General features: G+C 43.9%; 1 protein-coding gene across 2 annotated transcripts in view; it reads right to left on the reverse strand.

The window, feature by feature from the left end:
- Window positions 1-2,787: 2,787 nt before the first annotated feature.
- NPSR1 (neuropeptide S receptor 1) overlaps window positions 2,788-25,674 on the reverse strand; it is a 152,375-nt gene continuing 129,488 nt past the window's right edge. For both annotated transcript variants that reach the window (XM_046021276.1, XM_046021275.1), the window contains 4 exons: window positions 22,810-22,886; window positions 8,430-8,516; window positions 3,722-3,902; window positions 2,788-2,878 (listed from right to left, as the gene is read on the reverse strand). In XM_046021276.1, coding sequence (XP_045877232.1) covers window positions 2,788-2,878; window positions 3,722-3,902; window positions 8,430-8,516; window positions 22,810-22,886 — 436 coding nt within the window. The remainder of the gene's footprint in view (window positions 2,879-3,721; window positions 3,903-8,429; window positions 8,517-22,809; window positions 22,887-25,674) is intronic.

Consider the following 25,674-nt stretch of genomic DNA (forward strand, 5'->3'; position numbering starts at 1 on the left):
TGCATGTTTGTTTGCTTTAAGAAGGGAGACAAACCTTGTTAAGACTTTTGACTCTGGGAAACAAACTGTCGGTTCCGGAAAGGGAGCCGGGGTGGGGATGGGCTAACTGGGGGATGGGCATTAAGAAGGGCACGTGATGTGATGAACACAGGGTGTTACACGCAACTAATGAATCATTGAACATTATATCGAAAACTAAAGATGTACTCTATGTTGGGTTAATTGTATTTAAATTAAAAAAATAAAATAAAAGGGACACTTTTTTCCTTCTGATTGATTTCAAATTAAAGCCATTAAAAAGGTGTTGCCACATTCCAGAAAAAACAAAAAATGGTGGGACACGTTACTTGGTGAAATTAAACTTCAATGAAATTATGCTTCACACAAGCACTGAAAGCAGAGAAGTTTTTACCATTCATGTTTAATTTAGTTCAGTGAAGTGGACACACCTATTTCTATAGCATGCTAAATATATTAAGCACACCTACTCTTGTTATCCTAAATTTCCACCCGTGCCCGATGTACCCACAGACCTCCGTGACGCCTCAGTGTAGGAAGTAAGCATCGTTATTTTGCACAGCACCTTGCTGACTGCTCTGACCCCACTTGGGAGTCCATAGCTATCCACAGTGTCATCACAACACTAAGCTTCTCATTTCCTCCAGGAGCACAAACTGTATTTCTCGATTGGGAAACGTGTCTCTGACTTCGTACTGATAGATGAGGAAGTTACACCTTCTAAAGGGCAAATGACTCCGTGTTGAGTCACCAAGTCATTGGTCCCCTGGGGAAAGAATTTCAGAAGGTCAGGCTCTCTGGGTGTCATATAAACCATTTTGGTCTCAGAACTCTATCTATAAAGAACCCACAAGATCGTCTGCTCCAAACTTATTCTATTCTCATCTTACAGATGAGACAGTGGGCGCCCAAAGACATTAAACGATTTCTCCCAAGGTCAGAAGACTAGTAATTATCGGTGTTCTCGTAATGTCTAAGTCATACTTCCCCAAGCTTAGCAGATACAGGGGAGATGAGGATTCCAGAATGCATACCACTATCAAGCGAATTTCATTTCAGGGGCAGCTTCTCCTGCAGTAATGTGAGCCATGATCTTCCTGATGTCCAGTCTTCCCAGGGAAGGAGAGGCACAGCATTAGAGGAACTACAAAATTGCGTTCCATTTCAGAAGAGCATGAAGGCCCTTGCTCCCCTCTCTTCTTTGCTGTCAGACTCTACTGATAAATGAGGTGGGCATTAATGGCTCTTGCAGACCAGAACTTGACAGAGATTGAAAGCATCTGTCAGGAGAACCCAGGCCTCCTGTTCTGCCATCCAGGCCACCTGCCAGGTTTTGCTCTGTTAATTGGCTTCCGTGCAAGCAGCTATTTTAACAACGATTCTGTGTGGGTCTTCTGCGGCACATCTTGATTTAAAGTGAGACGTTGAAAAGTACTTCTCGACCACTCAACACGTCCGGGGTTGCTCATATTTAGCGGATCGGACAGAAAGGGAGGCATCCTTCAAACTATTGTGTCGACATAAAACTAGATTATTCAGTCTCCTCAATTTGGAGAATAATTCTCAGAGAGATGGTGACTGAGGAGTCTGATTTCTGCCTAAAGAGATACTTTCCCTAAGGACAGACAGAAATGATAAGAGAATTTGTGGGGAAAATGCCACTGTGACCTTAAACATGCAGTTTCTGGGTTGACACCATAATGAGGAATGGAGTGCTATTAAAATATACTGCACATTTTAATGACTCCACTAGCGGTAGGCCAAAAAAAAAAAAAAAAAAAAAAAGACTTAAGCTCAGAATAATTCTGGGAAGGAGGATTTTGCCAAGGAGATTTTAATGTCAAGAATGTATGTGAGGCTAAAAATAAGGAGCTCACGCACATTCCAGAGCCGTGGGTGGGGATGTATATATAATCAAATTAAATTATGCCATTTCCACTTATGAAAAAATCTGATGGCAAAAATTGACTAGAAAACATTTAGTCATATTTCACTTGGATTAGGCTTATAAATACCAAACTCCAGACTTGTCAAAATAAACCCTACCTGCACTTTCTGGCCGAGGTGTTAGATAGACAATGGCTGCAACGTGCAAAATGGATAGATAGAGCTTGCAGGAATATCATGCCTGGAAAAGCCACAGGGGTTCAGCTCCCAACTAAAGAGAGGGTTCAGAGAAGTCAGAGGGGGAAGAGAGGACCCTGCAGGGTGAGGACTGGAGCCCAGAGTGGCCCAAATGTGGAATGCCAAGGGAGGGGCTCTCCGGGAGCCTCAGAGATCTGTGAAACCCAGGTCCAACTCTCAGAGATGGGAGGTCTGGGGGCCATGACCTTTTAGTATTATTATTATTTCCCATCAGAGAAAGTACCCCTCAGTTTTAACCTTCCTCTAGAGGGCATGCATTGAGTTCTTTTGACAAATCATAAACCATACTTTAGCCTCCTCTGCTTGCTCGAGAACGGACCTTGGGCCAGAGATGTCTCTGTCCATTGGGTTCTGGTGCTGACCAGTGGGAAGGAGGGCCAGGAGTCAAGGGGAAGGAGAAAGCATCTTTCCTGGCTGGCATGAATAGTTTGTGACCTCACATTGGCCAGTACTTGCTGATGGAGATGACACACACTCCTTAGGTTGCTTGCCGCCTGCATCTCCCAAGTGATGGAAGGAGCAGGATGGAGAAGTCAGCTCAGGCTCCATCCACTCGCCCAAGGTGGTGACAGGGACCCAGAATTGCTGATGGGGCTCAGCCTCACAATCCTACTGCCTCAGAGTCTAGATAAATTCTGGCTTGGATAGAACTCGCATCTCGTGCCTCTGAGTTCTTTCCCGGAACATCATTCTGGAATCCCTTGATGTTCGCTCCCTAGTGAAAAAATAAATCAGGGAGGGAAAATAATTTGACCTGATGGAAAGGGAAGCAAGGATGTTAAAGGATAATAGTTATGGAGGAGGTATTGAGGACCAAACACTGTCGTAAGCAGTTTGCATGTGTTATCTGGCCCCCTCCCCAGCCTCCACACACTCCTACCTTGCCCACCCTTCACAGCCCTCCTTCCCACGGGTCGGCACCAGAGTCTGGGTAGGAACTGCTACTAGGCCCATTTTAAAGGCAAGGACACTGAGTTTTAGGGAAGTTAAATATCTCGTTCAAGGTAAACACATAGCTATGAATCAGCAGCGGCCGGATTTGAACCTCAGCCACAGGCATCAAACCCAAGGCTTAAACCATTTTATTATTCTGTCTCCTACGGATCTCTCTACCTACTCCCTGCAGCTTCTGCAGCAAAACAGCTGCAAAACAGCAAAATGACTGAGTAGTTGTGGGAGGGACCTAATTTCAACGTTGGTCCTTATTTTTCGTATAACATCAGGAATGTTATACTATACTATAACATGGTAATAATGCTTTGGGTCCTGCTATTCTCATAGCATCATATCGTACTGAGGAAATTCATGCTGAGAAGCTCCAAACAAAAAGTTCTATGTGTGACCTGAGTGAGATGGTTGCTACCGCAGCTGAGGTGGTAGAGAAGAAATAACCAGGACCATGACCTGGACCTGGATTTGAATTTGTCACATGAGCAGGACTTTTCTGACCCTCAAGCATCTCATCTACAAGCTGCCCGGGAGCACTGAGAGAAAAGACACATGTCAGAGTCCAAGTACAGTGGCTCTCTGCACTGGCCCAGGCAGGAGGGCCTCTTACCTGCAGGGACAGCGGATGGAGCTGCTGAAGACACAGCAGATGAGCGGGTTGATGGCACTGTTCAAGGCTGGGAGGTTCTGAATGATCACAGAGGCATAGAAGCGTTCCTCGGTGTCTGGAAGAAGACTGAAATTGTCCAGTATGTCGAAGAAGAAGTATGGACTCCAACAGCAGATGAAGGCTGGGGAAAAGACAGCCATGAGCACCGTAGCTGACCACAGCTGGGGGGTGGCTTTCAGTGGCGGCCCCAAGTGGAGCTCCAAATAGGTTCCTTAGCATCTGCGATCTCTCAGAAATATTCAGAACAGTTGTGTGTTAACGTCCATGTCATGTTTACTCACACGCAAGCACACATACACATGCATATGTACACGTCCCACAGATAACGTTTCTAGAGTTGAGTGAATTTATAAACGGAGAGTTTGATTTGACCCCTGTTGTGAGTCTTTGAGGAAAGGTCGGGAACTGCTCGGCAGGGCCTCAGCTTCTCATCCCACATAGTGTGGAAGGAAAAGCAGCAAAACTCTTTGGAGACTCTATGAGAAAAAAACCCAGAAGAACAGGAAGCATTTTGACTAGTAGTGACTCCTGGTCTTGGGGTATGGCAGGGGGAAAGGTGGTGCCTAACGTTTTCAAAGCACAATCTGGATTCATCACCATGTTCTTGATTTTCTTTTCCATTTGTTAGTCTGCCACTCCAGAAAAGAGCTGCCCTCTACCCCTCTCCAAGTCAATCAATGTGTGTGAGCCCCTGATTCTATTAGTCTCCAAATACTCAGAGGAAATGGGTGGTATATGAGGAGATCCAGAGTACGATAGTGAATTTTATGGGTCACCTTGACTGGGCCAGGGGGGTGCCCAGGTATTTGGTGAAACATTATTTCTGGGTGTTTCTGGATGAGACGAACATTTGAATTGGTAGACTGAGAAAAGCAGACCACCCTCTTCAATGTGGGTGGGCCTCTTTCAATCCCCAGAAGGCGTGACTAGAACAAAAAGCTGAGGGAGAGAGGATTCATGCTGTCTGCTGGACTACCTTTTAGCTGGGACATTGTTCTTCTCCTGCCGTCCTTCACACTCAGACTGAACTACACTATCGGCTCTCTGGGGTCTGCAGACCCTGGGATTTCTCAGCTCCGTGATCATGTGAGCCAATTCCTTATAATAATTCTCTTTACATATATGTCCATCTCTGGAGAACTGGACTATTACCCACACGCACCAACATGGAACAGTCTTGCGGCTGACTAGATAGGATGTGCCCTCTTCCGCTTTCTTGCCCTCTCCAGCCTCCCTCTCCCCCTTTCTCACCCATAGGACTTCTCCTCAGAGAAGTCAGGCTTCCTTTGCCATCTCCTCGCAGGGACCAACTTTCCTCTGTAACTGACTGGTGCGTGTTTATTCCCCAGGCCTTGGCAATGGATTAAAGAGGAGCAACTGAAACACAAAGGCCACGGAGCGTTCTGGGCACCGGTGGGTAAGCCCAGTGTTGGCTTAGAATAGTGGTTCTGGGGTACGAAGGAGTAAAATTGCCTTTTGGGGACATTTTGAAAAAAATGTGCGTGTTTATGTATGTACGTGTGTGAGGTTGGTGGAGATCTGGTTTGCCCAGGGATATGAGTCCTCCTGTGTGGGGCAGTCCCATACATTCTTTGAATGCCCAAGTGGACATTTATGTAGCTGGGAGCTCTGCTTATAATTACCCAGGTCTGGAAACCTCACTCTATTCTATATATGAACACAACTGTTTTTTTAAAAATAGTGAATTTTCCAGAAATGTAATTCCTTTGCAGAGGGAGGAAAGATGACTTTCTTTAATTTGGAACTTCAGCAGGATTTATTTACCTGTTCAGAAAATCAAGTCCCTGACAGCAATGCTGCTTTATTTTCACATGTTCATGAAAACACACCTGTCCTGATTTTCCTTTGTAGCTGTCACTACATCTGGCTGCCGACTTCATTCTTCTTCCAGGGCAGCCGTGGCCAAGTATTTATATAGTGAAATCTGCTGTTTTATTATATGTTGTTTTCTCTCTAGTCCTCCTTTATGTTATTCCATATTGATCTTGGAAGACATCTTAGGTAGATAGTGTTAATTATGCATTTCATCGCACGATGGTAAAGGGGCATCACAGAATATCTGTTATAGGAAGGGCTGGTTTGGTCTGTCCGGGCTGTTAACACCGGCTGACCCTCTGGGGACCTCTCTGCTCTCCGATGAAAGGACCCCCAGGGCCTGAGCAGATGGTTCCTGATTACAAATGATTATGTTGGCTCTGGAACACATGTCTAACATTTATCTCCGGACTCAACATCCAGGGGATGAGTATCTCCTTTTCTGTCTCAGAAGGCAAGAGAATCTTGGCGCTACTTGGTTGGCTGCTGGGGAAGGACTGACTATGAGCCCCAGTGCTTGTACCTGCTCTGGCCCCAGCTCTGCCTGCAGTGCTGTTCTGGACCTCTATTCTACTGGCTGAGTCCCCCTGCGCCTGCTCTGTTTGGCATTTCGCAATGGCGTCTCGGAAAGATGAAATTGTCTGTTTTGGTGATCTGACATGCAGCTAATACGAGAGGCATGGGGCTTTCTCAGGGCTCCCAGGAGCTGCAAGTGGGGTACGGAGGGGAAGGGAAGGATTGGAGCCATATCAAAAGAAAATCACACAAATCACTTTCCTTCTTGCATATCCTAATTCATTTGTTTCCCTCAAATATTAATGAAGCACCTAGTGTATGTGGGATTTTATTTCAGGTTTTGGTGACAATAGTGTAAGCAGCACAAAGGCAAAAGTCATTGGTTTCATGGATTTAAACCAGTTGAGGGGACAGACAATAAGCAGATCGATAGATATAATATTCAGAAAGAAGTGGAATAGGAAGAAAAATACAGCCGGGCAAAGACTAGAGGAGGGCTATTGAAGACTTGTGAAGGAGGCCTGGCTGAGGAGGGAGCACTGTTGGGAAACAAAATGATGTGAGGAGGGAGCCAGGCCATCCGGAGACAGAGTATTTTAGGTGTTGGAAACAGCACGTGGTCCCCCAGGTGCAAACAAGTGGACATTTTAAAGAAATAGCAAGAAGACCAATTCAACCAGGATAGAATGAGCATGGAGGAGAGCACTGGGAGGAGAGGAAGGAGGATAGGCTGGAGACCTGGCTGAGGGATAGACCACATGTGGTAGAACTGTAGGGTTTATTCCAATGTAATGGGAAGCCAGAGGTGGGTTTGCAGGATAGTGATGTTTGATTTATAGTCGTGGAAGATCACATTGGCTGTTTTGCAGGAAAGGAATAAAGAGAAGAATAGGTGTAATGTTCTAGGCAGAAAGTGGTGGAAACTTAGACTAAGATAGGAGTTGTACAGATAGTGAGGACTGGTTGGGTTTGGGAGCTATTTTGCAGGTAGAACCTTCAGGCCTTGCTGATGTATGAGTTATGTGGGATGTCAGAGGACTAGAATAAAGACAGATAGATGACCCTTACGTTTTTGGTATAGACACTGGATGAAAGATGGTGTCATTTACTGAAACAGGGACACCTGGGGGAGGAGTTACTTTGTGCAAGGGAGGAGAACATGCCGAGACTTTTGGTTTGACATGTTGACTATGACAAGCTTACTAGAAACACAAATCAAGATCTCAAGTAAAAATCTTAAATAGAATTTCTAAGCAAAGGAAGTGTTCTAAGAAAGAGAAATTGATTACACGCTGCTTACAAGTCAAGATGAAGACTGGGAATCAACACTGGCCTTTTCAGAGATCGTGATGACATTGATGAAGGTGGTTCCAGGAGTGACTGGAGAGAAAGCAGATAGAAACAGTCTCCAGAAAATGAGAGGTAAAGCATGGAGGAGTTGTACTAGAAGAGAGAGTGATGAAGGGGGTCTGTTTTGAGGAGTTCACTGAGGGCCCTCCTGCACAGTTAAGGGGAGCTCCAGCAATCATTCTAGGCTTAGAAAGAAGCAGTGCCAGTTTATTCATGCAAACAGGAGAAAAGACCGAGCACACTGTAGAAAGGCAGATACGTCGATGAATGTGAAGGTGGGAGGATGAGGGGGTTCTATTCTGATATTACATTTTCTTAGTGAAATACAATGCAAGGTCATTAGTTAAGGGAGCGTAAGGGGGAGGAAGCTTTGAAGGTTTGAGAATAGGAAATCTATCTATGCCAATCTGACACATATCGTGTGCTCTAGAAATACCTTTTTTTCCTAAAATGAGGTGATGTTATGGGTCTTCAGAGTAGAGAGAATGGGGAGAAAGTAACGAGGCCATGAGGGAGGGATTTGTAGTGACCCTGTAATGAAATATTCAGGAGAAATGGAATGCCACTTCTGCTTTCTTTGCTCATAAGCTTCAGCCTTGGGGGAGAATATGTCTCAGAGAAGCCAGCTGGGTCACCTGGGTGAATGTGAGCCTCATTCAGCCCGTTATGACTTAATCAACTTTCTTCCAATTACCTACCACCATGGTCTTGGTGGACAACCCTAGTCATAAAGGGAAGGATCGGGAACCCAGCTGTCTGCCCTTGAAGGAGATCTGCCCTTGAGGGAGACAGGGATGGACTGCTAAATTCCAGACATTCTTCTCCACTCAGACAAAGGTAGAGTGCCTGCAGACACATTCTTTTCTTGTGGGAACCCCACCCCCCACCAGCTCCTGGGACAAGCTTGCTCTTAGAATGTTGACACACAAGGAGAGACTTTGCTTACCCAGAATGATGACAATGCTATACTTGATGGCTTTGATTTTTGCCTTTGAGATGAGCCCTCGGTGGTAACTGGTGCACAGCTTTCCATCTGGAGATACAGAAGGGGGAATGGTGAAACGGGGTAGTGTTTGTGCCAATAGGAACATCACAGGTTAGATCCACAGCTGTCATGGGGCCACTTAGATCCTGTTCACCTCTGCCCGGGAGGACACCCTTGGATATTTTCAGAGTCAAGATGGCTTTGGGCTTGATGCTGGTAACAGCTCAGTTTGCAGCTTAATATAAAATGTAAATGCACTGGGATATCCAGACTCTCTCCAGAGTCTTGGCCGAATGCCCTGAGTCAGCTGAAGCTGGAATTAGCCTTGTGACCTGGAATTAGCCAGGGGTGATGCTAAGCTACCCATCTGGTCACTTCTGCAACTTAAGGTGAAGCCATTTTCTTAGAATGGTTACCCCAGACTAACTCGTTCACCTAGCTCAGAAAATCTACTCTCAACAAAATCTCAAACAAGGGATATAAGAAACAAAGCAAAACAAAACAGAACAAAAAAAAAAAACCCATCTCAAGTAGAATCCTGGATATATAATTTAATTCTATGTGGGCTGTTGTTTGATGGTAAACACATGAAGGATAAATATAAGAATCTATTAGTATCCAAGCTTGATGGAAGCAGAGACTATGTTTTCTTCATTGCTGTATCCTCTAAACTTCGTGGGTGATTAATAAATATTTGTTGAATCAATGAATACAAACCTCTCTATAGTTAAGAAGCAGTGGTAAAATAAAAGTTGATTAGGGTGTACAGAATTTAGAGGGATAGCTCTCAGTAAAGAAGTAAATTGGTGTGAAGTAAATAGGCGTGAAGATGGTATATTTGGGAATGGAGATGTTGGACGCAGGGTCCCCTACCCCTGCAGAAGTGTTTTTACTGTCAGAGCTTCCGTCAGACAGTATGGCGCCTTTGTGAAAATTGGGAAAAGATGCCTTTCCTGTGGATGCCCTCAACCTTGTCACAGCACATTCTCAGCGAGGGAAGCATGGATGGGATGCCAATCCCATGCACCGCTGGCCGGATGCCACTGACTGAAGCTCAATGAGCAGGACCCTAGTGGTGGCCCATGTCAAAGGCCAACCGGGGCACCTGTCATATGGAGTTGTACTCTAGAGGCCAGCTGCTGTGCTAGGTTGTCCTCACTACAGTGTTCCGATTCCACGTTTGAGATTTATTTTAATCCTATGGAAACTGATCTGAAATTTACCTTGGCACCATTATTCTAGACCCTCTCCAGTATAATCTAGCCCAGTCCAACCAACATGGCACGTCTGCCAAGAGACAAGACTGAACAGAAGAGGCTGAGATAGAGTTCCTCCTCTCTAGAGGTTCCAGTCCAGCAGGAAAGGTTGCACACTGTGCTGGGTGAGAAGAGAGAGAGGAAAACCAGCTGTGAGGGAGAGAGCCATCCCCTGCTGCCCTGCGGGGGAGGCTGCAAGGCAAATGGAGAGAATCCAGAGGTGGAGCTGGGGCTGTGTGGGAGTAAGATTGGGAGAGACTCGCAGAGCAGATGGAGCATCCTCAGCCAGGACGTGGAAACCAGAAAATGTCAGATGTATCTGGACCATGGGGGAGTCACCTCACTTGGCTGGAGCCTAAAAAAGGATGTTGGTTTTCAGGGTGGGGAGGAGAACTGAGGCTGAAATGGAAAGACCTAGAATGTCCTCCCAGGGAGTCTGGGCTGAATTTCGGAGGCAATCACCAACCACTGAAGCTTCGGAGTCTTTTCCCAGTGTGAACATGTACTCGCTGGAGAGGACAAACGGTTATCAGGAAGAATAGGAAGAAACGTTTATGTGCAATAAGCTGAAATGCTAATTAGAACTGGTTTTTTATTTCTTAATTATACCTTATGAGTCCACTCGTAGGTACTACTAGGGTTTCAAATTATTCCATGCATTTCACAGAACCATGAAACTTCAGTAGCATAAGGAAGCAAAAACCCTTCAGAAGCATTTATAACTGTGGTTCTAAGCTGTGGGAGATATTGCCCCCGAGGGCTACATTTGCCAATGTCTGGACACATTTTGGGTTGTCTCAGTGTGCTGGGGGGTTGCTATTGGCATCTAGTGTGGAGAGGCCAGGAATGCTGTTAAACATCCTTAAAGGCACAAGACAGTGAAACAGAATTATCTAGTCCCAAACACTAATAGTGCCAAGGTGAAAAAACCCCGATTTCCACAGTGGTCTCCTGGGAAGGATATGGGCTCCAAGGTCAGACCTGAATATACCCTCCAGCTCTACCAAACTCCACCTGTGTGACCTTAGGCAGCTACGAACTGTTTCCAGCCTCAGTCTCCCAATTTAAAAAATGAGGCATAAAACACCAAACTCAAGAGGCTTTTTGAAAGGGGCAGAGGGAGGGAATCTTTCAAGCAGACTCTCTGCTGGGCGTGGAGCCCCACGCAGGGCTGGATCCCGTGATCGATCCCACAACCCTGAGATCGTAGCCAAGAGTTGGATGCTTAACCGACTGAGCCACCCAGACACCCCGCACCAAACTCAGAGTTTTGAAGATTAAAAAAAAAAAAAAATGTATTTAAGATGCCAAGCCCCATGCTGAGAATGTCAATTCCCTTATTAATTGGAATGGATAAAGTTTTAATAGTATTTCAGGATGAACATGAACTGCCTTTATGGAAGTGAACAGACGGTATTACCACATTTAGAGAGTCTATTATACACTGTTGTTATCTGGATATAGGAATTATATACATCCAAAAGTTCTCCCGGAAGGATTTTACCCATGGGAGGCAAGTCAGAAATACGGCCGACCAAATTATATCCATTCAAAATATCCCCATTGGCTGGCCTAACAGCTGGCTCCAAAACAATATAGTTCTGAAAACTTGGTTGGTTTTTTCAGAAAAGTTCTTGAGAATGACATTTGTGCTCTGAAATCTTTTTAAAATGGAACCTCCCGGTACTTTCCGCAGGGAACTGGGTGACAATATAATCAACTACCTGCCCTTTGATCTCCCAAGGAGATGAGTGAAAGGCTTCTTTAATCTGACCACTCGAGGAAATGCAAAACCTCCAGCTTCTAAAGATGGCTCTTCAAAGAGAACTGAGCTCCCAAATGCCAGTAATTCTCCTTTATTGGGAGATAAAAGGATTAGTTCCACCCAGGCCTTGGCACTGAGCTAGAGCAAAAAACGGTTAAATCCAGCCATCCCTGAGCATTAATAGCTGGGGCCGCCTTGAGGCAACAGGTCCATTAGATTCAGGACTGGAAGCTGCATGCTGCCCCAGGCAGTCTCAGTTCCCGGATGCATCCTTGGGGGGGCCCCACACTGTCCATTTAGTCTCCAAGGGACCAGTTCCTGCTCCTTACCTCCCCACCTTTCCTGCCCCTTGCAGAGCCACGGGGAATCCATTGTTTGCCTGAACAGACCGCCTGAAGAGGAGCAATTGGTGTCTTGGGATTTTTAAACGAGACAGAATTTATTCCTGGCGGGAGGGGATTGTTCCATCTCTGGGCTTATAATGAGTGCAGGAGATTTGTTTGTAACAAGGAAATCTACCTGAGGATGTTTTAAAATAAATGTTTTTTTTTTTTTCACACGTTGGGAAGTCTATGTATTTCCAATTGACTTTAAGAATGTAAACATTTTTGGGGTGCCTGGGTGGCTCAGTGGGTTAAGCCTCTGCCTTCGGCTCAGGTCATGATCTCAGGGTCCTGGGATCGAGCCCCGCATCCCGCTCTCTGCTCAGTGGGAAGCCTGCTTCCTCCTCTCTCTCTCTGCCTGCCTCTCTGCCTACTTGTGATCTCCGTCAAATAAATAAATAAAATCTTAAAAAAAAAAAAAGAATGTAAACATTTTTAACAGTCATGCTCAAAATTGTAAAATTCTCAAAGTTTGAAATTTTTTATTTCCAATCGTTGATGGCCTGTTTATTTACAAATATAGCCTCAGGATTAAATATTTCTAGTGCCTTTTAAAATTTTGACCACTACTTTCCCCCTTGTTTTTGTTTTTGTTTTTGGACCCTCTAACAAACCAGAAGTCATAGCTAGATATGAGGAGGTATGACCTAACTTAGTTACCTCACAGCATTTTCTATTCCTCAGCTCCTCAGCTCAGGGGGAACCAGGAAGCCTGGATGACCTAAAATAATTGTGGCTGGGACTCGGGAGCTGGTCACCAAGCCTTTTCTTCTTAGCAGGGTGTAGTCATATGACAAAGCTCTACCTATGGGAATATGGGAAGAATCCATGAACACTATTCTCAGGCCTGGCTCAGACAAACCACTGAGTAATCTTCCTCTCTCTTGTGTCTCTACCCCTGACTGTAGGATGTTGATGCTGAGAGAGACACCTTACAGTTCAGTGAGGCAGAATCTTCATCTGCTTGAGTTCCTTAATGACTATGTGGAGCAGGGCCTTTCCCTTTGAATTTGACTGTTGATTGGACTTCAATTAAACAAGAAACAAAGTTCTGCTTTGTTAAGCTACTGTCTTAGGGGCTTTCTTTGGTGGGGTACCTAGTGTTTCCTTAACTGAAGCAGAAATTGGTATCTCATATGCAATGCTATTATAACAAAAATCTAAAACATGTAGCATTGGCCTGTGGACTGGAAGTAGGTGGCAAGGAAACTGATATTGGAAGCTGGAACACTAGAGATCCATTTCATAGAACCAACACATACGATGCCTGGGAAGTCAAGAACAGGCCCGGTTCAGCGGTCAGGGCTCTCCAGAAAATGGAACCAACAGGAAATACATAGGGATATACATAAAAGGAAATGTATTATAGGAATTAACTCAAAAAATTATGGAGGCTGGGAAGTCCCACAGTTTGCTGTTTATAAGCTGGAGAGCCAGGAAAGCTGGTGGTATAATTAAGTCTAAGTATAAATCATGAGAACCAAGGAAGATGTTCGTATAATTCTGAACACAATGGCTGGAGACTCAGGCAGTCAATGGTGTAAATCCTGGTCCTAGCCTGAGGCCCCAGGAACAGGAGAGCTGATGTCCAAGGGCAAGAGAAAATGGATGTCCCAGCTCAAGCAAATTTACTCTTCCTTTGTCTTTTTGTTCTATTCAGCCTTCAGCAGATTGGATGATGCCTACCACATTGGTGAGAACACCTTTATTTAGTCTACGGATTCAAATGCTTCTAGAAATGTCTTCCAGACACACCCAGAAATAGTGTTTTGCCAGCTATCTTGGCATCTCGTAGCCCATTCAAGTTGACACATAAAATTAACAATCACAGTTGGTAAATGGAATGTTAATAGTGTGTGTTGATTGCTACCAGCTATGTTTAGCAAGGCATTAGAAAAAAGAGATGAGCTCAGACAAGAGTTGGTTGGTTTATGAATAAAAATGACAGGAACTTAAAGTCTTGAAATTTGGGATCTCATGGAGTCACAAGTGTCCATTGCTTCTGGCCCCCAATATTAACAGATACATCCTTTGCATGACCTGGTGCACACTGAAAATGTGGGTGGAGCATTAAAGCAAATGTGTATACCTTCTAAGTATGCAAGTCTTATACCAGTGGAGCTGACCTTTGTCCCTAAATTAAGTTTGAGAGGTTTTAACCAACAAAGACCTATTCAGAATCATTCCTGAGGCAAAGATGAGACTAAAGATGTGGCCTCCCTACTAGTGTTTCTTATGGCTTCAACCTAGCCTCCATTAAGTTAAAGATAGGGATGGTATATGGAAGCGAAGACACAAGTCAGATCTGAGAATTCCATTAAGAAAGACTTTTTGGACATGGTCACTGGCACATGAAATTGACTGAAAGCAAATGGATCAGAAGTCTGCTACATGTTTGAGGAATGATATTGTCAAATAAACCGTGAGCTCAATATCTTTTTCAACACTTCAAGAGATCAGATGTTAACATTTTTACTAATCCTGTGGGTAGAAAATTGCATCTGAGGTTTAAATGTGCAAATTCTTGATCATCAATGAGGTTGAGAATCTTAGTTTTGGCCATTCCTTTTGTCCCTTCTGTGAAATGTCTGTTTGTGTATTGCTCATTTTTTTCTTTTCATCTCTTGTTGTTGTTGTATATGTTTTTTAAAATTGAAGCATAATCAGCATACAATTTTATAGTAGTTTCAGGTGAACAACATATTTATTCAACAATTCTATCCATTACTCAGTGCTCACCATGCTAAGTGTGGTCACTGTCTGTCACCATACAATGTTATCACAATCATTAATATTATTATTTTTAAGTTTTATTTCATTTTATTTTTTTTCAGTGTTCTAAAATTCATTGTTTATGCATCACACTCAGTGCTCCATGCAATACGTGCCTTCCATAATACCCACCACCAGGCTCACCCAAACACCCAAACTGCTCCCCTCCAAAACCCTCAGTTTGTTTCTCAGAGTCCACAGTCTCTCATGGTTTGCCTCCACCTCTGATTTCCCCTAACTCACTTCTCCTTTCCATCTCCCAATGTCCTCCATGTTATTCCTTATGCTCCACAAGTAAGTGAAACCATATGATAATTGACTTTATCTGCTTGATTTATTTCACTCAGCATAACCTCCTCCAGTCCCGTCCATGTTGATACAAAAGTTGGGTGTTCATCCTTTCTGATGGAGGCATAATACTCCATAGTGTATATGGATCATGTCTTCTTTATCCATTCGTCTGTTGAAGGGCATCTTGGTTCTTTCCACTGTTTGGCGACTATGGCCATTGCTGCTATGAACCCTGGGGTACAGATGGCCCTTCTTTTCACTACATCTCTATCTTTGGGGTAAATTCCCAGTAGTGAAATTGGGTGGAAATTCCTTAAGAAATTAAAAATAGAGCTAGGGTCATAAGGTAGCTCTATTTTTAATTTCTTAAGGAAGCTCCACACTGTTTTCCAAAATGGCTATCATAGCATTACTAATTATATTCCCTATGCTGTACTTTTCATCTCCATGACTTACTTATTCTATTCAACTTTTTAAAAAATTCCTGTTTAAATTGATTTTTAGGAGTTCTTCCTATATTCTGAATACTAATCTTTTCCCAGGTCTGTGTGTTGCAAATACCTTCTCCCACTTTATACTTGACTTTTTAGATATTAACAGAGCCAAATTTATCTATCATTTCTTTTATAAGTTAACACAAATTATGTTGGATCTTGTTTAAGAACATAATTATGTTGGATCTTGTTTATGTTTGGTCTTGATCTATGTTCAACTTGTTTAAGAAGATCCAACATAATCTATGTTAACTGGTATATGACATCGGGATCTTATCCCAATGTCATAAAGGTATCACCATACATTTTCTTTTAAAAGTTTTATATGGGGGCGCCTGCGTGGCTCAGTTGTTGGGCGTCTGCCTTCCGCTCTGGTCTTGGTCTTGGCGTCCTGGGATCCGCCCCTGCTCGGCGGGAGGCCGAGCTTTCCCTCTCCTAGTCCCCCTGCTTGTGTTCCCTCTCTCGCTGTCTCTCTCTCTCTCTCTGTCAAATAAATAAATAAATAAATAAATAAATAAATAAATAAATAAAATCTTCAAAAAAAATAAAAGTTTTATCTGTTGTGAACTTCAGGACACGGAGTCAACAAGGCCTGAAGGGGGCGCTCACAGGCACGTACCACTCCCCGCAGCCTGCCTAACCAACAGAAGAACCACTTGGAGAAGGGAGGGCACTTTTCACCCAGGAATTTGTCTCCTGCCTTTAAAAAAAGTAAGGAGGGGGCGCCTGGGTGGCTCAGTGGGTTAAGCCGCTGCCTTCGGCTCAGGTCATGATCTCAGGGTCCTGGGATCGAGTCCCATGTCGGGCTCTCTGCTCTGCAGGGAGCCTGCTTCCTCCTCTCTCTCTCTGCCTGCCTCTGTGCCTACTTGTGATCTCTCTCTCTCTCTCTCTCTCTCTCTCGCTGTCAAATAAATAAATAAATCTTAAAAAAAAAAAAAAAAAAGTAAGGAGGATCCGCCTGCCTCAGCACCAAAGCACCAACCACACCACCTGCTGCAAATAAGTAACTGCCGCCACCTGGAACTCTTCGTTCTCCAGTGACCTTTTGTTCGGAACCCCAGTTCCTCCTAAAACCTAATAAAGCTCACCTTCCCTTAGTCTCTTTGGACTTGCCTAAGGTCCGCCCCAGCTTGCTTGTCCCGAATTGCAATTTCTCTGCTGTTCATGAATAAATTCATTTTTTTACATAAATAAAATTGCTCTTTGCTCTGCTTGCAGTTAACAAAATTTCAGTCTCCAAGTCTCCTGGAATTTGTTTTTGCTTATAAATTGAAGTAAAGAGCCAGTTTTATTTCTTTCCCTATGGTCTTTTGACATATATCAAGTTTTTGTATATATGTAGGTTCTGTTTTGAGGTTGTTTCATTTTCTATTTGTTATTGTATTGTCTCAATACCATACTCTATTAATCACTCTGACTTTATGATAGATTTTAATAGTGAATACAGTAAACCTCCCCTACTTTTGTTCTAGTTCTCTAGGAGTGTCTTCTTGGCTATTCTTGGCTCTTGAAATTTCCACGTATATTTTAAATTGGTTTGTCAAGCTCAATAAAATATCCCATTTTAATTTTGACAGGAACTGCATTAATCTGTAGATTGTTTGGGAGAATTGACATCTTCAAGCTATTGAATCTTACTATCCATGAACTTGTTATAAGCTTCATTTATTTATATCTATTTCTTTTATGAAGTTCTTTGTCTTTTACTAAATGTCATTCTATGTAGAGAAGCCATTTTGCCTGCGTTTACTGATGAAGAAAAGTGCAGAGAGCAGTTAATGGGCTTATCTTAAATCCTTTAGCAGAAATGAATAGGACTCTAACCCAGTTCCCAATCCAAAGCTTTCTTCCCCCCTCATTCTGCCTCATTTGATTTGAAACATGCAGTTTGGATGTGGCGTGGATCGTGTCCCCGTCTCCTCAACCACAATGGCCAGACGCAGTCATCTGCAGATAGGTTTGCAAATCCTATGGCTGCACTTTCTGCATCTCCTGTCCCTATGCAGTTAAATGCTCTATTTTACAGAATTAGATTCCCCTGTGTATCAAAAACATGCCTGTTTAGGAAAGATAACTTACAAGATTGAAAAATCTCATCTCCTGTACCTCTTGCCTTCTACACTTGTTTGGGGGAAAGCATTTAGATCATTTATTAAATAGTTCTTTTTCTTTTCTTTCTGTCCACCTTTGAGGGAGAGAAAATAGACTTATTTGCTGGTAAGAAGAGTGGTTCATAAAAGAATGAGAGCTTGAATTTTGCAGCCTGTATTTACACCGCATGCTTCTGTTCACACTAATCATTGCCGATGTCCCCGAGTTGATGAGCAATAATCCTGGCATGCTAACACCACTGGAGATCTATTTACCAGGCAACACTATAAGCTGCCTAGCTGTAATAACAAATAGAAAATCAGGTGAGTTCTGTTTATGAATCAGATACAGAGAGTATATGGGCTTTTGACACTAGGTGATCAGAGTTAGACGAGGTCATGGGCATGGAGCCCTCATTCCAGAAGGGGCTCACTGGTGTTAATATGGACAACTAAAAAAAAATAGGGGTAATAGAGATGTACACTTGTATTAAAGAATAAAAATTGACTGTAGCCTTTTCCACTTTGGGGAGGGAAATGGCATATTACATACCAGTGGGAAAACTGCTCTCTATGTGGCTTTGAACTATTTCAGAGACTGGAGGACAGGGCTAAGCCAGTAGTTTAGGGACTAGAAAATCTAGTAGCAGGGAGATATGGGGGATTCTGGAGACAGACAGAGCCCAAGCACAGTGGTGAAAGGCCTGCTAGAAAAGGGTGGGGGGCAGCTGATAGGAAGGAAAGGAAGGAAAGGAAGGAAGGAAGGAAAGGAAAAGTTTCATCCCCTCAAACCTACAGCAACATTTGCTCTATTTACTCTTGGCAGTGATAAACTCAAAGAAAGTGATGTGGATCCCATGCTTGCTGGGCCAGGAGCAGAGGGAACAGAAGAGCGCTCCATGGCAGGTAGGTGAATGTGACAGCTCTGGGCAGGAGGGAGCTCAGGACATCCCAACCTCCTGGAATTGGAAAGAAGCATAGGACAGGGGTTTAAACCAGGCTGAATGAAATCTGCAAGTACAGGAAGACCTTAGCTTTCTGAGATAAAATCGGGCCCTTGACCAGTAGTGGCCACCTTTTAGATTTTAAAGACTTCAAATCAAAACACTTCAGGGGCTGGGATCTGAATAGCAATCTGAAGGCAAAACTCTGGAGGGAGCGGGGTAGAAGAGAAGCCAGCCAAAAAGCCAGGGTTTGGGTTTTTTAACTAAAAAAAAAAAAAATCTTTTTTTTCCACTTTGAACTCTTTTTTTTTTTTTCCCCAGCCATGTACCACCTCCCCCTTCTGCAATGTCATTCCTTCTGAGAGGCAGCCTGATACTGGGGAGAAAACATAGGCTTCCTGGTCAATTGTATGGGCTGCCCTCCATTTGTAAGAGAGAGATTAATAATGCGCCTTGCAGCATCGTGCACAGATTCAAGAAGATGTAGTATGGGAAGAACTCAGTGAAGTGGCTGACAGGAGGTGCTCTGTCCGTTCCTCTGTCTTGTCAGCTTGTGTTGATGGACCATGTAAACAAACGCATCATGGCCAGACCATATATAGAAACAGAACCCCTGACCCACACTCTGCAGCCACCAGGCCAGGGAACTAACCCATTACCTATAGTGACCAGACCAGAAGGCCAAGCTACCGTGTATAGGTCAAACCTGTAGCCAGTCTGACCTGTATCTCTCTCCCCCTGTCCAGTAAGACCCATAACAATCTACCCCAAATGGTCAACACTCAATTAATGGCTGACAGCTTCTTTAGTTTTTGTCTCCACTTTCAACTTAAACCCAACCAGGGCTAGCCAAGTATATACCCTTCACCAACCACGTGGGATTCCATGCTTCTACCTGGCCTGCCTGCGGCTTCTCTTGCCAACAGCCACCAGCCAGGGCACATCTGAATTCTTCCCTTTCTCCACTATAAAGCCTTCCCACTCCTCTGCTTGCTTTTGAGTCTCTGCCAAAACAGAAGGCATGGTGCCTGACTCTCTCGCAATGCCTCTTTTGTGAGCTCTGGATAAACAACGTTTGTCTATTCTCATTTGGTTAGACTTCAATTATTTCTTCAGTGTCTTTTTTTCCCACCCTGATCCTGCCTCTGTATGGACTATGGGTTTGTGTTCTCCCCTAATGCATATGCTGAAGCCCTAATCCCCAGTGAGATGGTCTTTAGAGATGGGACCTGTGGGAGGTGATCAGAGTCAGACGAGGTCATGGGCATGGAGCCCTCATGATGGGATTAGTGCCCTTATAAGAAGAGACACCAGAGCCTGCCCTCTTTCTCTCTCAATCTCCCCTCACCCCCATATGAGGACACAACAAGAGAGAAGGGGCAGCCATCTACAAGCCAAGAACAGCACTCTCACCAGGAATAGAATCAACCAGCACCTTGATGTTGGACTTCCCAGCCTCTAGAACTCTGACAAAATAAATTTCTGTTGTTGAAGGCACTCAGTCTATGGCACTTTGTTATGTCAGCATGAACAGACGAAGACACCCCCTTTTTACTTTTTTCCGCCTTCAAACCCAATGCTCTGGACCTTCCCAAACCTGCTGGTCCCACCACACTTGATCTGTCCACCATCAAATGAGGGGTCGTGTAGTCTAAGTGACAGTTTCCTCAGTATACGCTTGTATAGTGCACGTTACTCAATCCAGGTTACAAATGCACTGCTCCTAGGCTCTCCTAGAGACAGTATCTTAGTGAAAAAGGACTGATTCCATTGGTTTGAATTTCAGGCATCACAGAAAGCTCAGCAGGGAGATATCTGTGGACAGGCAGAGGCATTTTTTGTTATCTCTTATATCAACCCCTGGGAACTTCCTTAGTGCTTGTAGCTTCTAGATCCTACCTATGTATCAGGACACATCTTATGTTGGTCATCACCCATTCCCTGAGAATGTAACTTTTGAATGTTTAGGGGTTTATCAGTTTAAGATATATCTCTATATCTATCTATCTATTCATCTATCCAGCTATCATCTATATATGCACATGCATATTCTAATATTTATTACATATTCATATATTTATAAAAGTGATATCACTTAACTTTCTCCTTCTTAATCTAATACATAATAAACATCTTTTATTACAATGAGTATACTACATAATACTTTTTACAGCTGGAGCATTTCCTTGTATGTCTATATAATTATACTTGATCCCTCATTACAGGTATGCAGAACTTTCCCATTTTTTCCTGATTATAAACAATGATTCTTATATTTTCCTTCCTTTCTCTCTCTTTCATTTAAATCATTAAAAAAAAGTTTATTTCCTTGTGGCACATGAGGTAGGACTATATATATATATTTATATATTTATTTCCAAATAAACTGTCTCAACAACACTAATTACTGAATGATCTCTACTACGCTATCAATTCGAAACACTTTATCATCCCCTAAATTCCCAAGGTTTCCTTTAGAGTTTCTGTTCTATTCTCCTCATCTTGTAATTCTTTGATAGAGATATGCTATTTCAACAATTATAGTATCTAATGTATCTATTTCATGCCTGATAGAGGAAGGATGTCTTCCTCCATTTTTTTTTTTCAGACAAATGCGCTGACTTTTAGCTAGAGCCACTGGCAATGAATAAATGAATGCATTTGTGTTCATTCTTTTTGCTTGCTCTTGTTCTTCTAGAAAAACCAGGGTGCAGAGACTAGACTGGAGGGAGGGAGTCTGTGTGGAGGACCTGCACGGAGACCATAAGGGGTCACAAGTTGAATGATAGGTGTTTCATGGGTGGCACATTTCCAAGCAGCCTGCACACACCTCGGGGCTGCTCTTGTCAATCGCGGTGGGAGTCAGCAGCCTCTAACTGTGCCTCCCGCTGGAGGAGAGGTTGCCAAACCTGGGTGCACGTTAAAATCATCCAAAGAGCTTTTCCAAAGTAACGATGCCAGACCTCACTCCAAGTGGAGTGAATCAGAACCTCTCAGGCAGCGGTCTCCTGGTATTTGGTGCATTTGAGAATCTCCCCAGGCAGTGCTCTTGGGCAGCCAGAGCTGAGACCCCACGTGGGGGCCTAGAGGCTTCCTCTAGTCTGAAACCGTGTATGGATTCATTTGACGTCCCCAGGCCTTGGTACTGCTGCTGACATGTGGCGGACACAGCAGAACTGAACTGAATTCAGATAAGAACGCCTAGCCTTACACGTTTCTCCCAATTTTCCTAGAGAAGGGACACAGATGATTAGTGCCCAGTTGGGAATCCTTATGACTTTCCCTCCATCACACTGGGAGAAGCAGCTTCGAGAGGGAGGAAAATGAGCATGGTCTTGGTCTGGTAAAGGAGTTCGTTCACAGTCTGAAAAGAGGAGGGTGTCGAGACCATTTAGGCTGTCCCCTTATTTTAACCTCGTGAAGGTCAGAGAGGTTAAATGACTTTGCAAGGTGGCCCAGTTCTCAGTGGCACACCTGGAACAGAAACCAGACCTTTTGTATTCCGGGCATCCGCATTATAGCCTGCTGTCCTCACGTGAAGGCGTGCGGGTGTGTGTGTGTGTATGTGTATATATGTGTGCATAAGTGTGTAAGTGTGCATGTGAGAGACTGTGAAAGGGTGCGTGTGTGCATGTGGATACCAGGAACGGGGGGAGGTGGGGAGTCTGAGCAGATAACTAGTGGCATTATAATACATAGAAAGCCAGGAGCCCTCAGCCCTCTGTTTCTGGCACATGGGTCCAGGTTGGTCTCGGGCAGGTGCGGCAGCACTGGACTGGGTGGCAGGGTAGGCCTCCAGGTCCCAGCGCCTGCAGTGTGGGAGGGGCTCTGCACTAAGGTTTACTGATGCAGAATTTGGGGAAGGGCTATAGTGGGTGCTCTCGGGCTCATTCTGGGGTGAGGTGGTGTGTTGGGAAAGCATTGACCATGCTTTGCCTGGCTTAGGGTCCAGGACAGTTCTGTGGATGGACGGCTGTTTTCTCCATCTGTAATTTCAAGTCGAGTAGAAATGTCTATGCCCATGCATCACTGAATGTGTGCTCCTTCGACAGACCTGTATACCCCAGTGTCCTCCATGGTGTTCCTCTTTGCCAGGCCTAAGAAACCAGGGCAACCTTTGGATCCTGGCACCAAAGTCCCCTCTTCCTTCTTGAGTCTTCAGGGAGGCCACACGGAGGAGACAGCACCTACCAGGAGAGGCTTTGTTGGGTCTGATCAGCTGGCTGGGTCTTAATGGAAGAGTGCAGGCTGGTTGAATTCAGGCAAAGCCTGAGCTTATTTGCTAGACAAAATCACTGAAGAAGGAAAATTATCTAATGGTTAGGTAATGTCAGTTAGACACTTACCTGAGCAGTTGGAGATCACTATCTCATGGGCTTTGCTTTTCATCCAAATGGTTCGGATCACAATGGCATAGATGACACTGTGGAGAGGACCAGAGGTAATATTAACATGGCTGGGGGGTTCCTATGTCAGGACACAGAAAGAAGACCACTCCAGTTCTCTGAGTGTGAGGTAAGGAGGGAGGGGGCTCTAAACCATGCCTGGTCCCTATCCTGGCTGATTATAGAATCCTTGCATGTCACAGCTACCACTTTTTTTTAACTGAAGAAGATAGAACATGGTGAAGTGAAATGGTTTCTCCAAGATAACTCAGATGGTTAGAGGTAGAGCTGAGATTAGAATCCAAACTCAGGGTTTGGGATCAGAAAGATTTATATTTGTATCTAGCTCTACTACTTGCTGCTTGTGTAACCTTGACCTTAGACACTCTTCAATGTGGCCCCATGACTCCTGCCTCTGGTATGCATGCCTTTGTGAGATCCCCTTCCCTTGACTGTGGGAACTGTGACTTGCTTCTAATCCACACATTGGGCTGAAGACGATAAATGTCTGGGATCACGTAAGATTTATGCTTGTCTTGCTAGTGCCTCTCTCTGTTGCTGCCATGAGTCCTACAGCCCCAGAAAATTAATTCTGCCAAGAACCCACAGGAGCCTGAAAGAAGACCCTTCCTTGTTGAGCCTCTGGTGATAGCCCAGCCCTGGCAGACACCTTGATGGCTGCCTTGCTTCAGCGGAGGTGAGCCACACCCCATTAAGCCATGTCTGACTCCTGACATACAACACTGGAGATAATAAACGTATGTTGTTTTAAGTCATGGCTTTAGGATAATTTGTTACCCAGCAATAGATAAGCAATCTACTGACTGATACAGGCTGAATATTTGCTGTGTCTCCACCCCTAAGTTTGCATGTTGAAATGTTAATGACCGTGGTGATAGTAGTAGCAGGTGGAACCTATGGGTGATTAGGTCATGATACAGCCCCAATGAATGGGGTTAGTGCTCTTATAAAAGACACCCACAGAGCTCCCTAGCCTCCTCCACCATGTGAGGACCAAGGAGAAGTCTGCTGCTCAGAAGAGAGCTGTCACCAGACTCTGACCGTGCAGGCACCCTGTTCTTGGACTTCCAGCCTCTAGCACTGCAAGAACTGAAGTTCTGTTGTTTACAAACCACCCAATCTGTAATATTTTGTTACAGAAGCCTGGACAGACTAAGGCACTGGGCCTCTGTTGACACTAAAATGGAGTTAATAACACAAACACTTTTTTGGGGGGGATCGAATGTGACAACATTGAAAATGTCAAGCACAGCACTTGGAAATTAGCAGAGACTCAATAAATGTCATTTTCTTTCCCCTCCTTCTTCCCCATTTTTCACAACAATCACACCCACTGTAGCATGAAATAATATATGCCTAACAGGAAAACAAAGTATTAATGACTCAAAAGCATCAGGAAATTTTGTATCTTTTTTCACTTTGATAAATATAAAAATGGATACTCTTCTTTAATCAGTTGCTTGATACTTCCAATATGTTAAGGACCTCAACTAAAAACTTTGGGACAAAGCATTGCTTTACTTTAGAATGGCACACATTTCTCTCCTGAGATTTACTGGTTAAAATAAACTCAGAACTCTGGTCTGCAGTGGCTGACAAAGCACTATTGTTTTTAATGATCTTTAGAATATAACTTAATTAATGACTGTATTAAAAACCTTCTGCTCCTTATTGTTTTTCCCATTCTTGTTTAGTGAACCCCTCTGAGTGCTCCAGGTGTGCTTGGAGCCTTTTTGGAACATCCTGCCCAGGGATTTTTCTGGAATTTGCATGTTGACATTATAGAAGAGATGAGGAAAATTACTTGTGAGTCTATTCCTTACCTTAAGTTGGACATTCGCTATATCAGAGAAACTTTTCCCCCACGTAAATGAAATACAAGGAAAGGTCACAACCACAATGAAACATTAATTATGTATTACAGTTGCAACCCCAGTGCTAAATCAATCAGTAATTCAAATATTTATTGGCCATGAACCATATACACAATGGAAAATTGAGGAAGGTCTTATGTGTTAGGGGTTTGGGCCCAAGTCATCTTTGCCTCATCTCCTAAGGGCCCTTTAGGCAAGTGAAAAGCAACTCCTAATTAGTAGGGTGTCCCTTTATGACCCAAATCAGGCCATTGCTCAAAGCGGAGCAGTTATGCATCAGAGAAATCTCTGAATTATATTCGTCTCCTTCTTCTTCCTTGTTTCTTTCATCAGCAAGTTCTGTGGTCTGTCCCTTCAAAATGTCTCCATGTCTCCATGATTTGTTCTTCTTCCCCATTTGTGCTCCTCAGCATCAGTCTAGATCCTTACAACCTCTTTTTTCCCCCAACATTTTTACGTTTTATTTTTATTGTGATAAAATAAACATAACAAAATTTACCATTTTAACCACTTTTAGCTGCATGGTTTGGCAGCATGAAGTACATTCACACTGTTGTGTAACAATCCCCACTATCCATCTCCAGAATTTTTCATCTTCCCCAACTGAAGCTCTGTACCCATTAAAAGTATTCAGGAAGGCTTCATGAATGTTCATGGCCTCTTCATACCGGGACAGACTAATTTCTGTATGATTCCAATTTCAGTATGTGCACTCCTGAAACAAGCACCCATTATGACCTCTTGCCTGATTATTTTGATCATCTAACGCCTCTGCTCAGCTACTATCTTGAATGCCCGTGCAGTCCTCAAGGTGGCGCTCTAGGACCCAGAGTCATTCTCTGGCTTAAAACTGCCCCAATATCTCCACTTACCTAGAAGATGACATCCAGGCTCTTACACAGGGCATCCAAAGCCTCCCGCAATCTCCCTC

Source organism: Meles meles, chromosome 10 (genome assembly GCF_922984935.1).
Source record: "Meles meles chromosome 10, mMelMel3.1 paternal haplotype, whole genome shotgun sequence".
NCBI lineage: Eukaryota > Metazoa > Chordata > Mammalia > Carnivora > Mustelidae > Meles > Meles meles.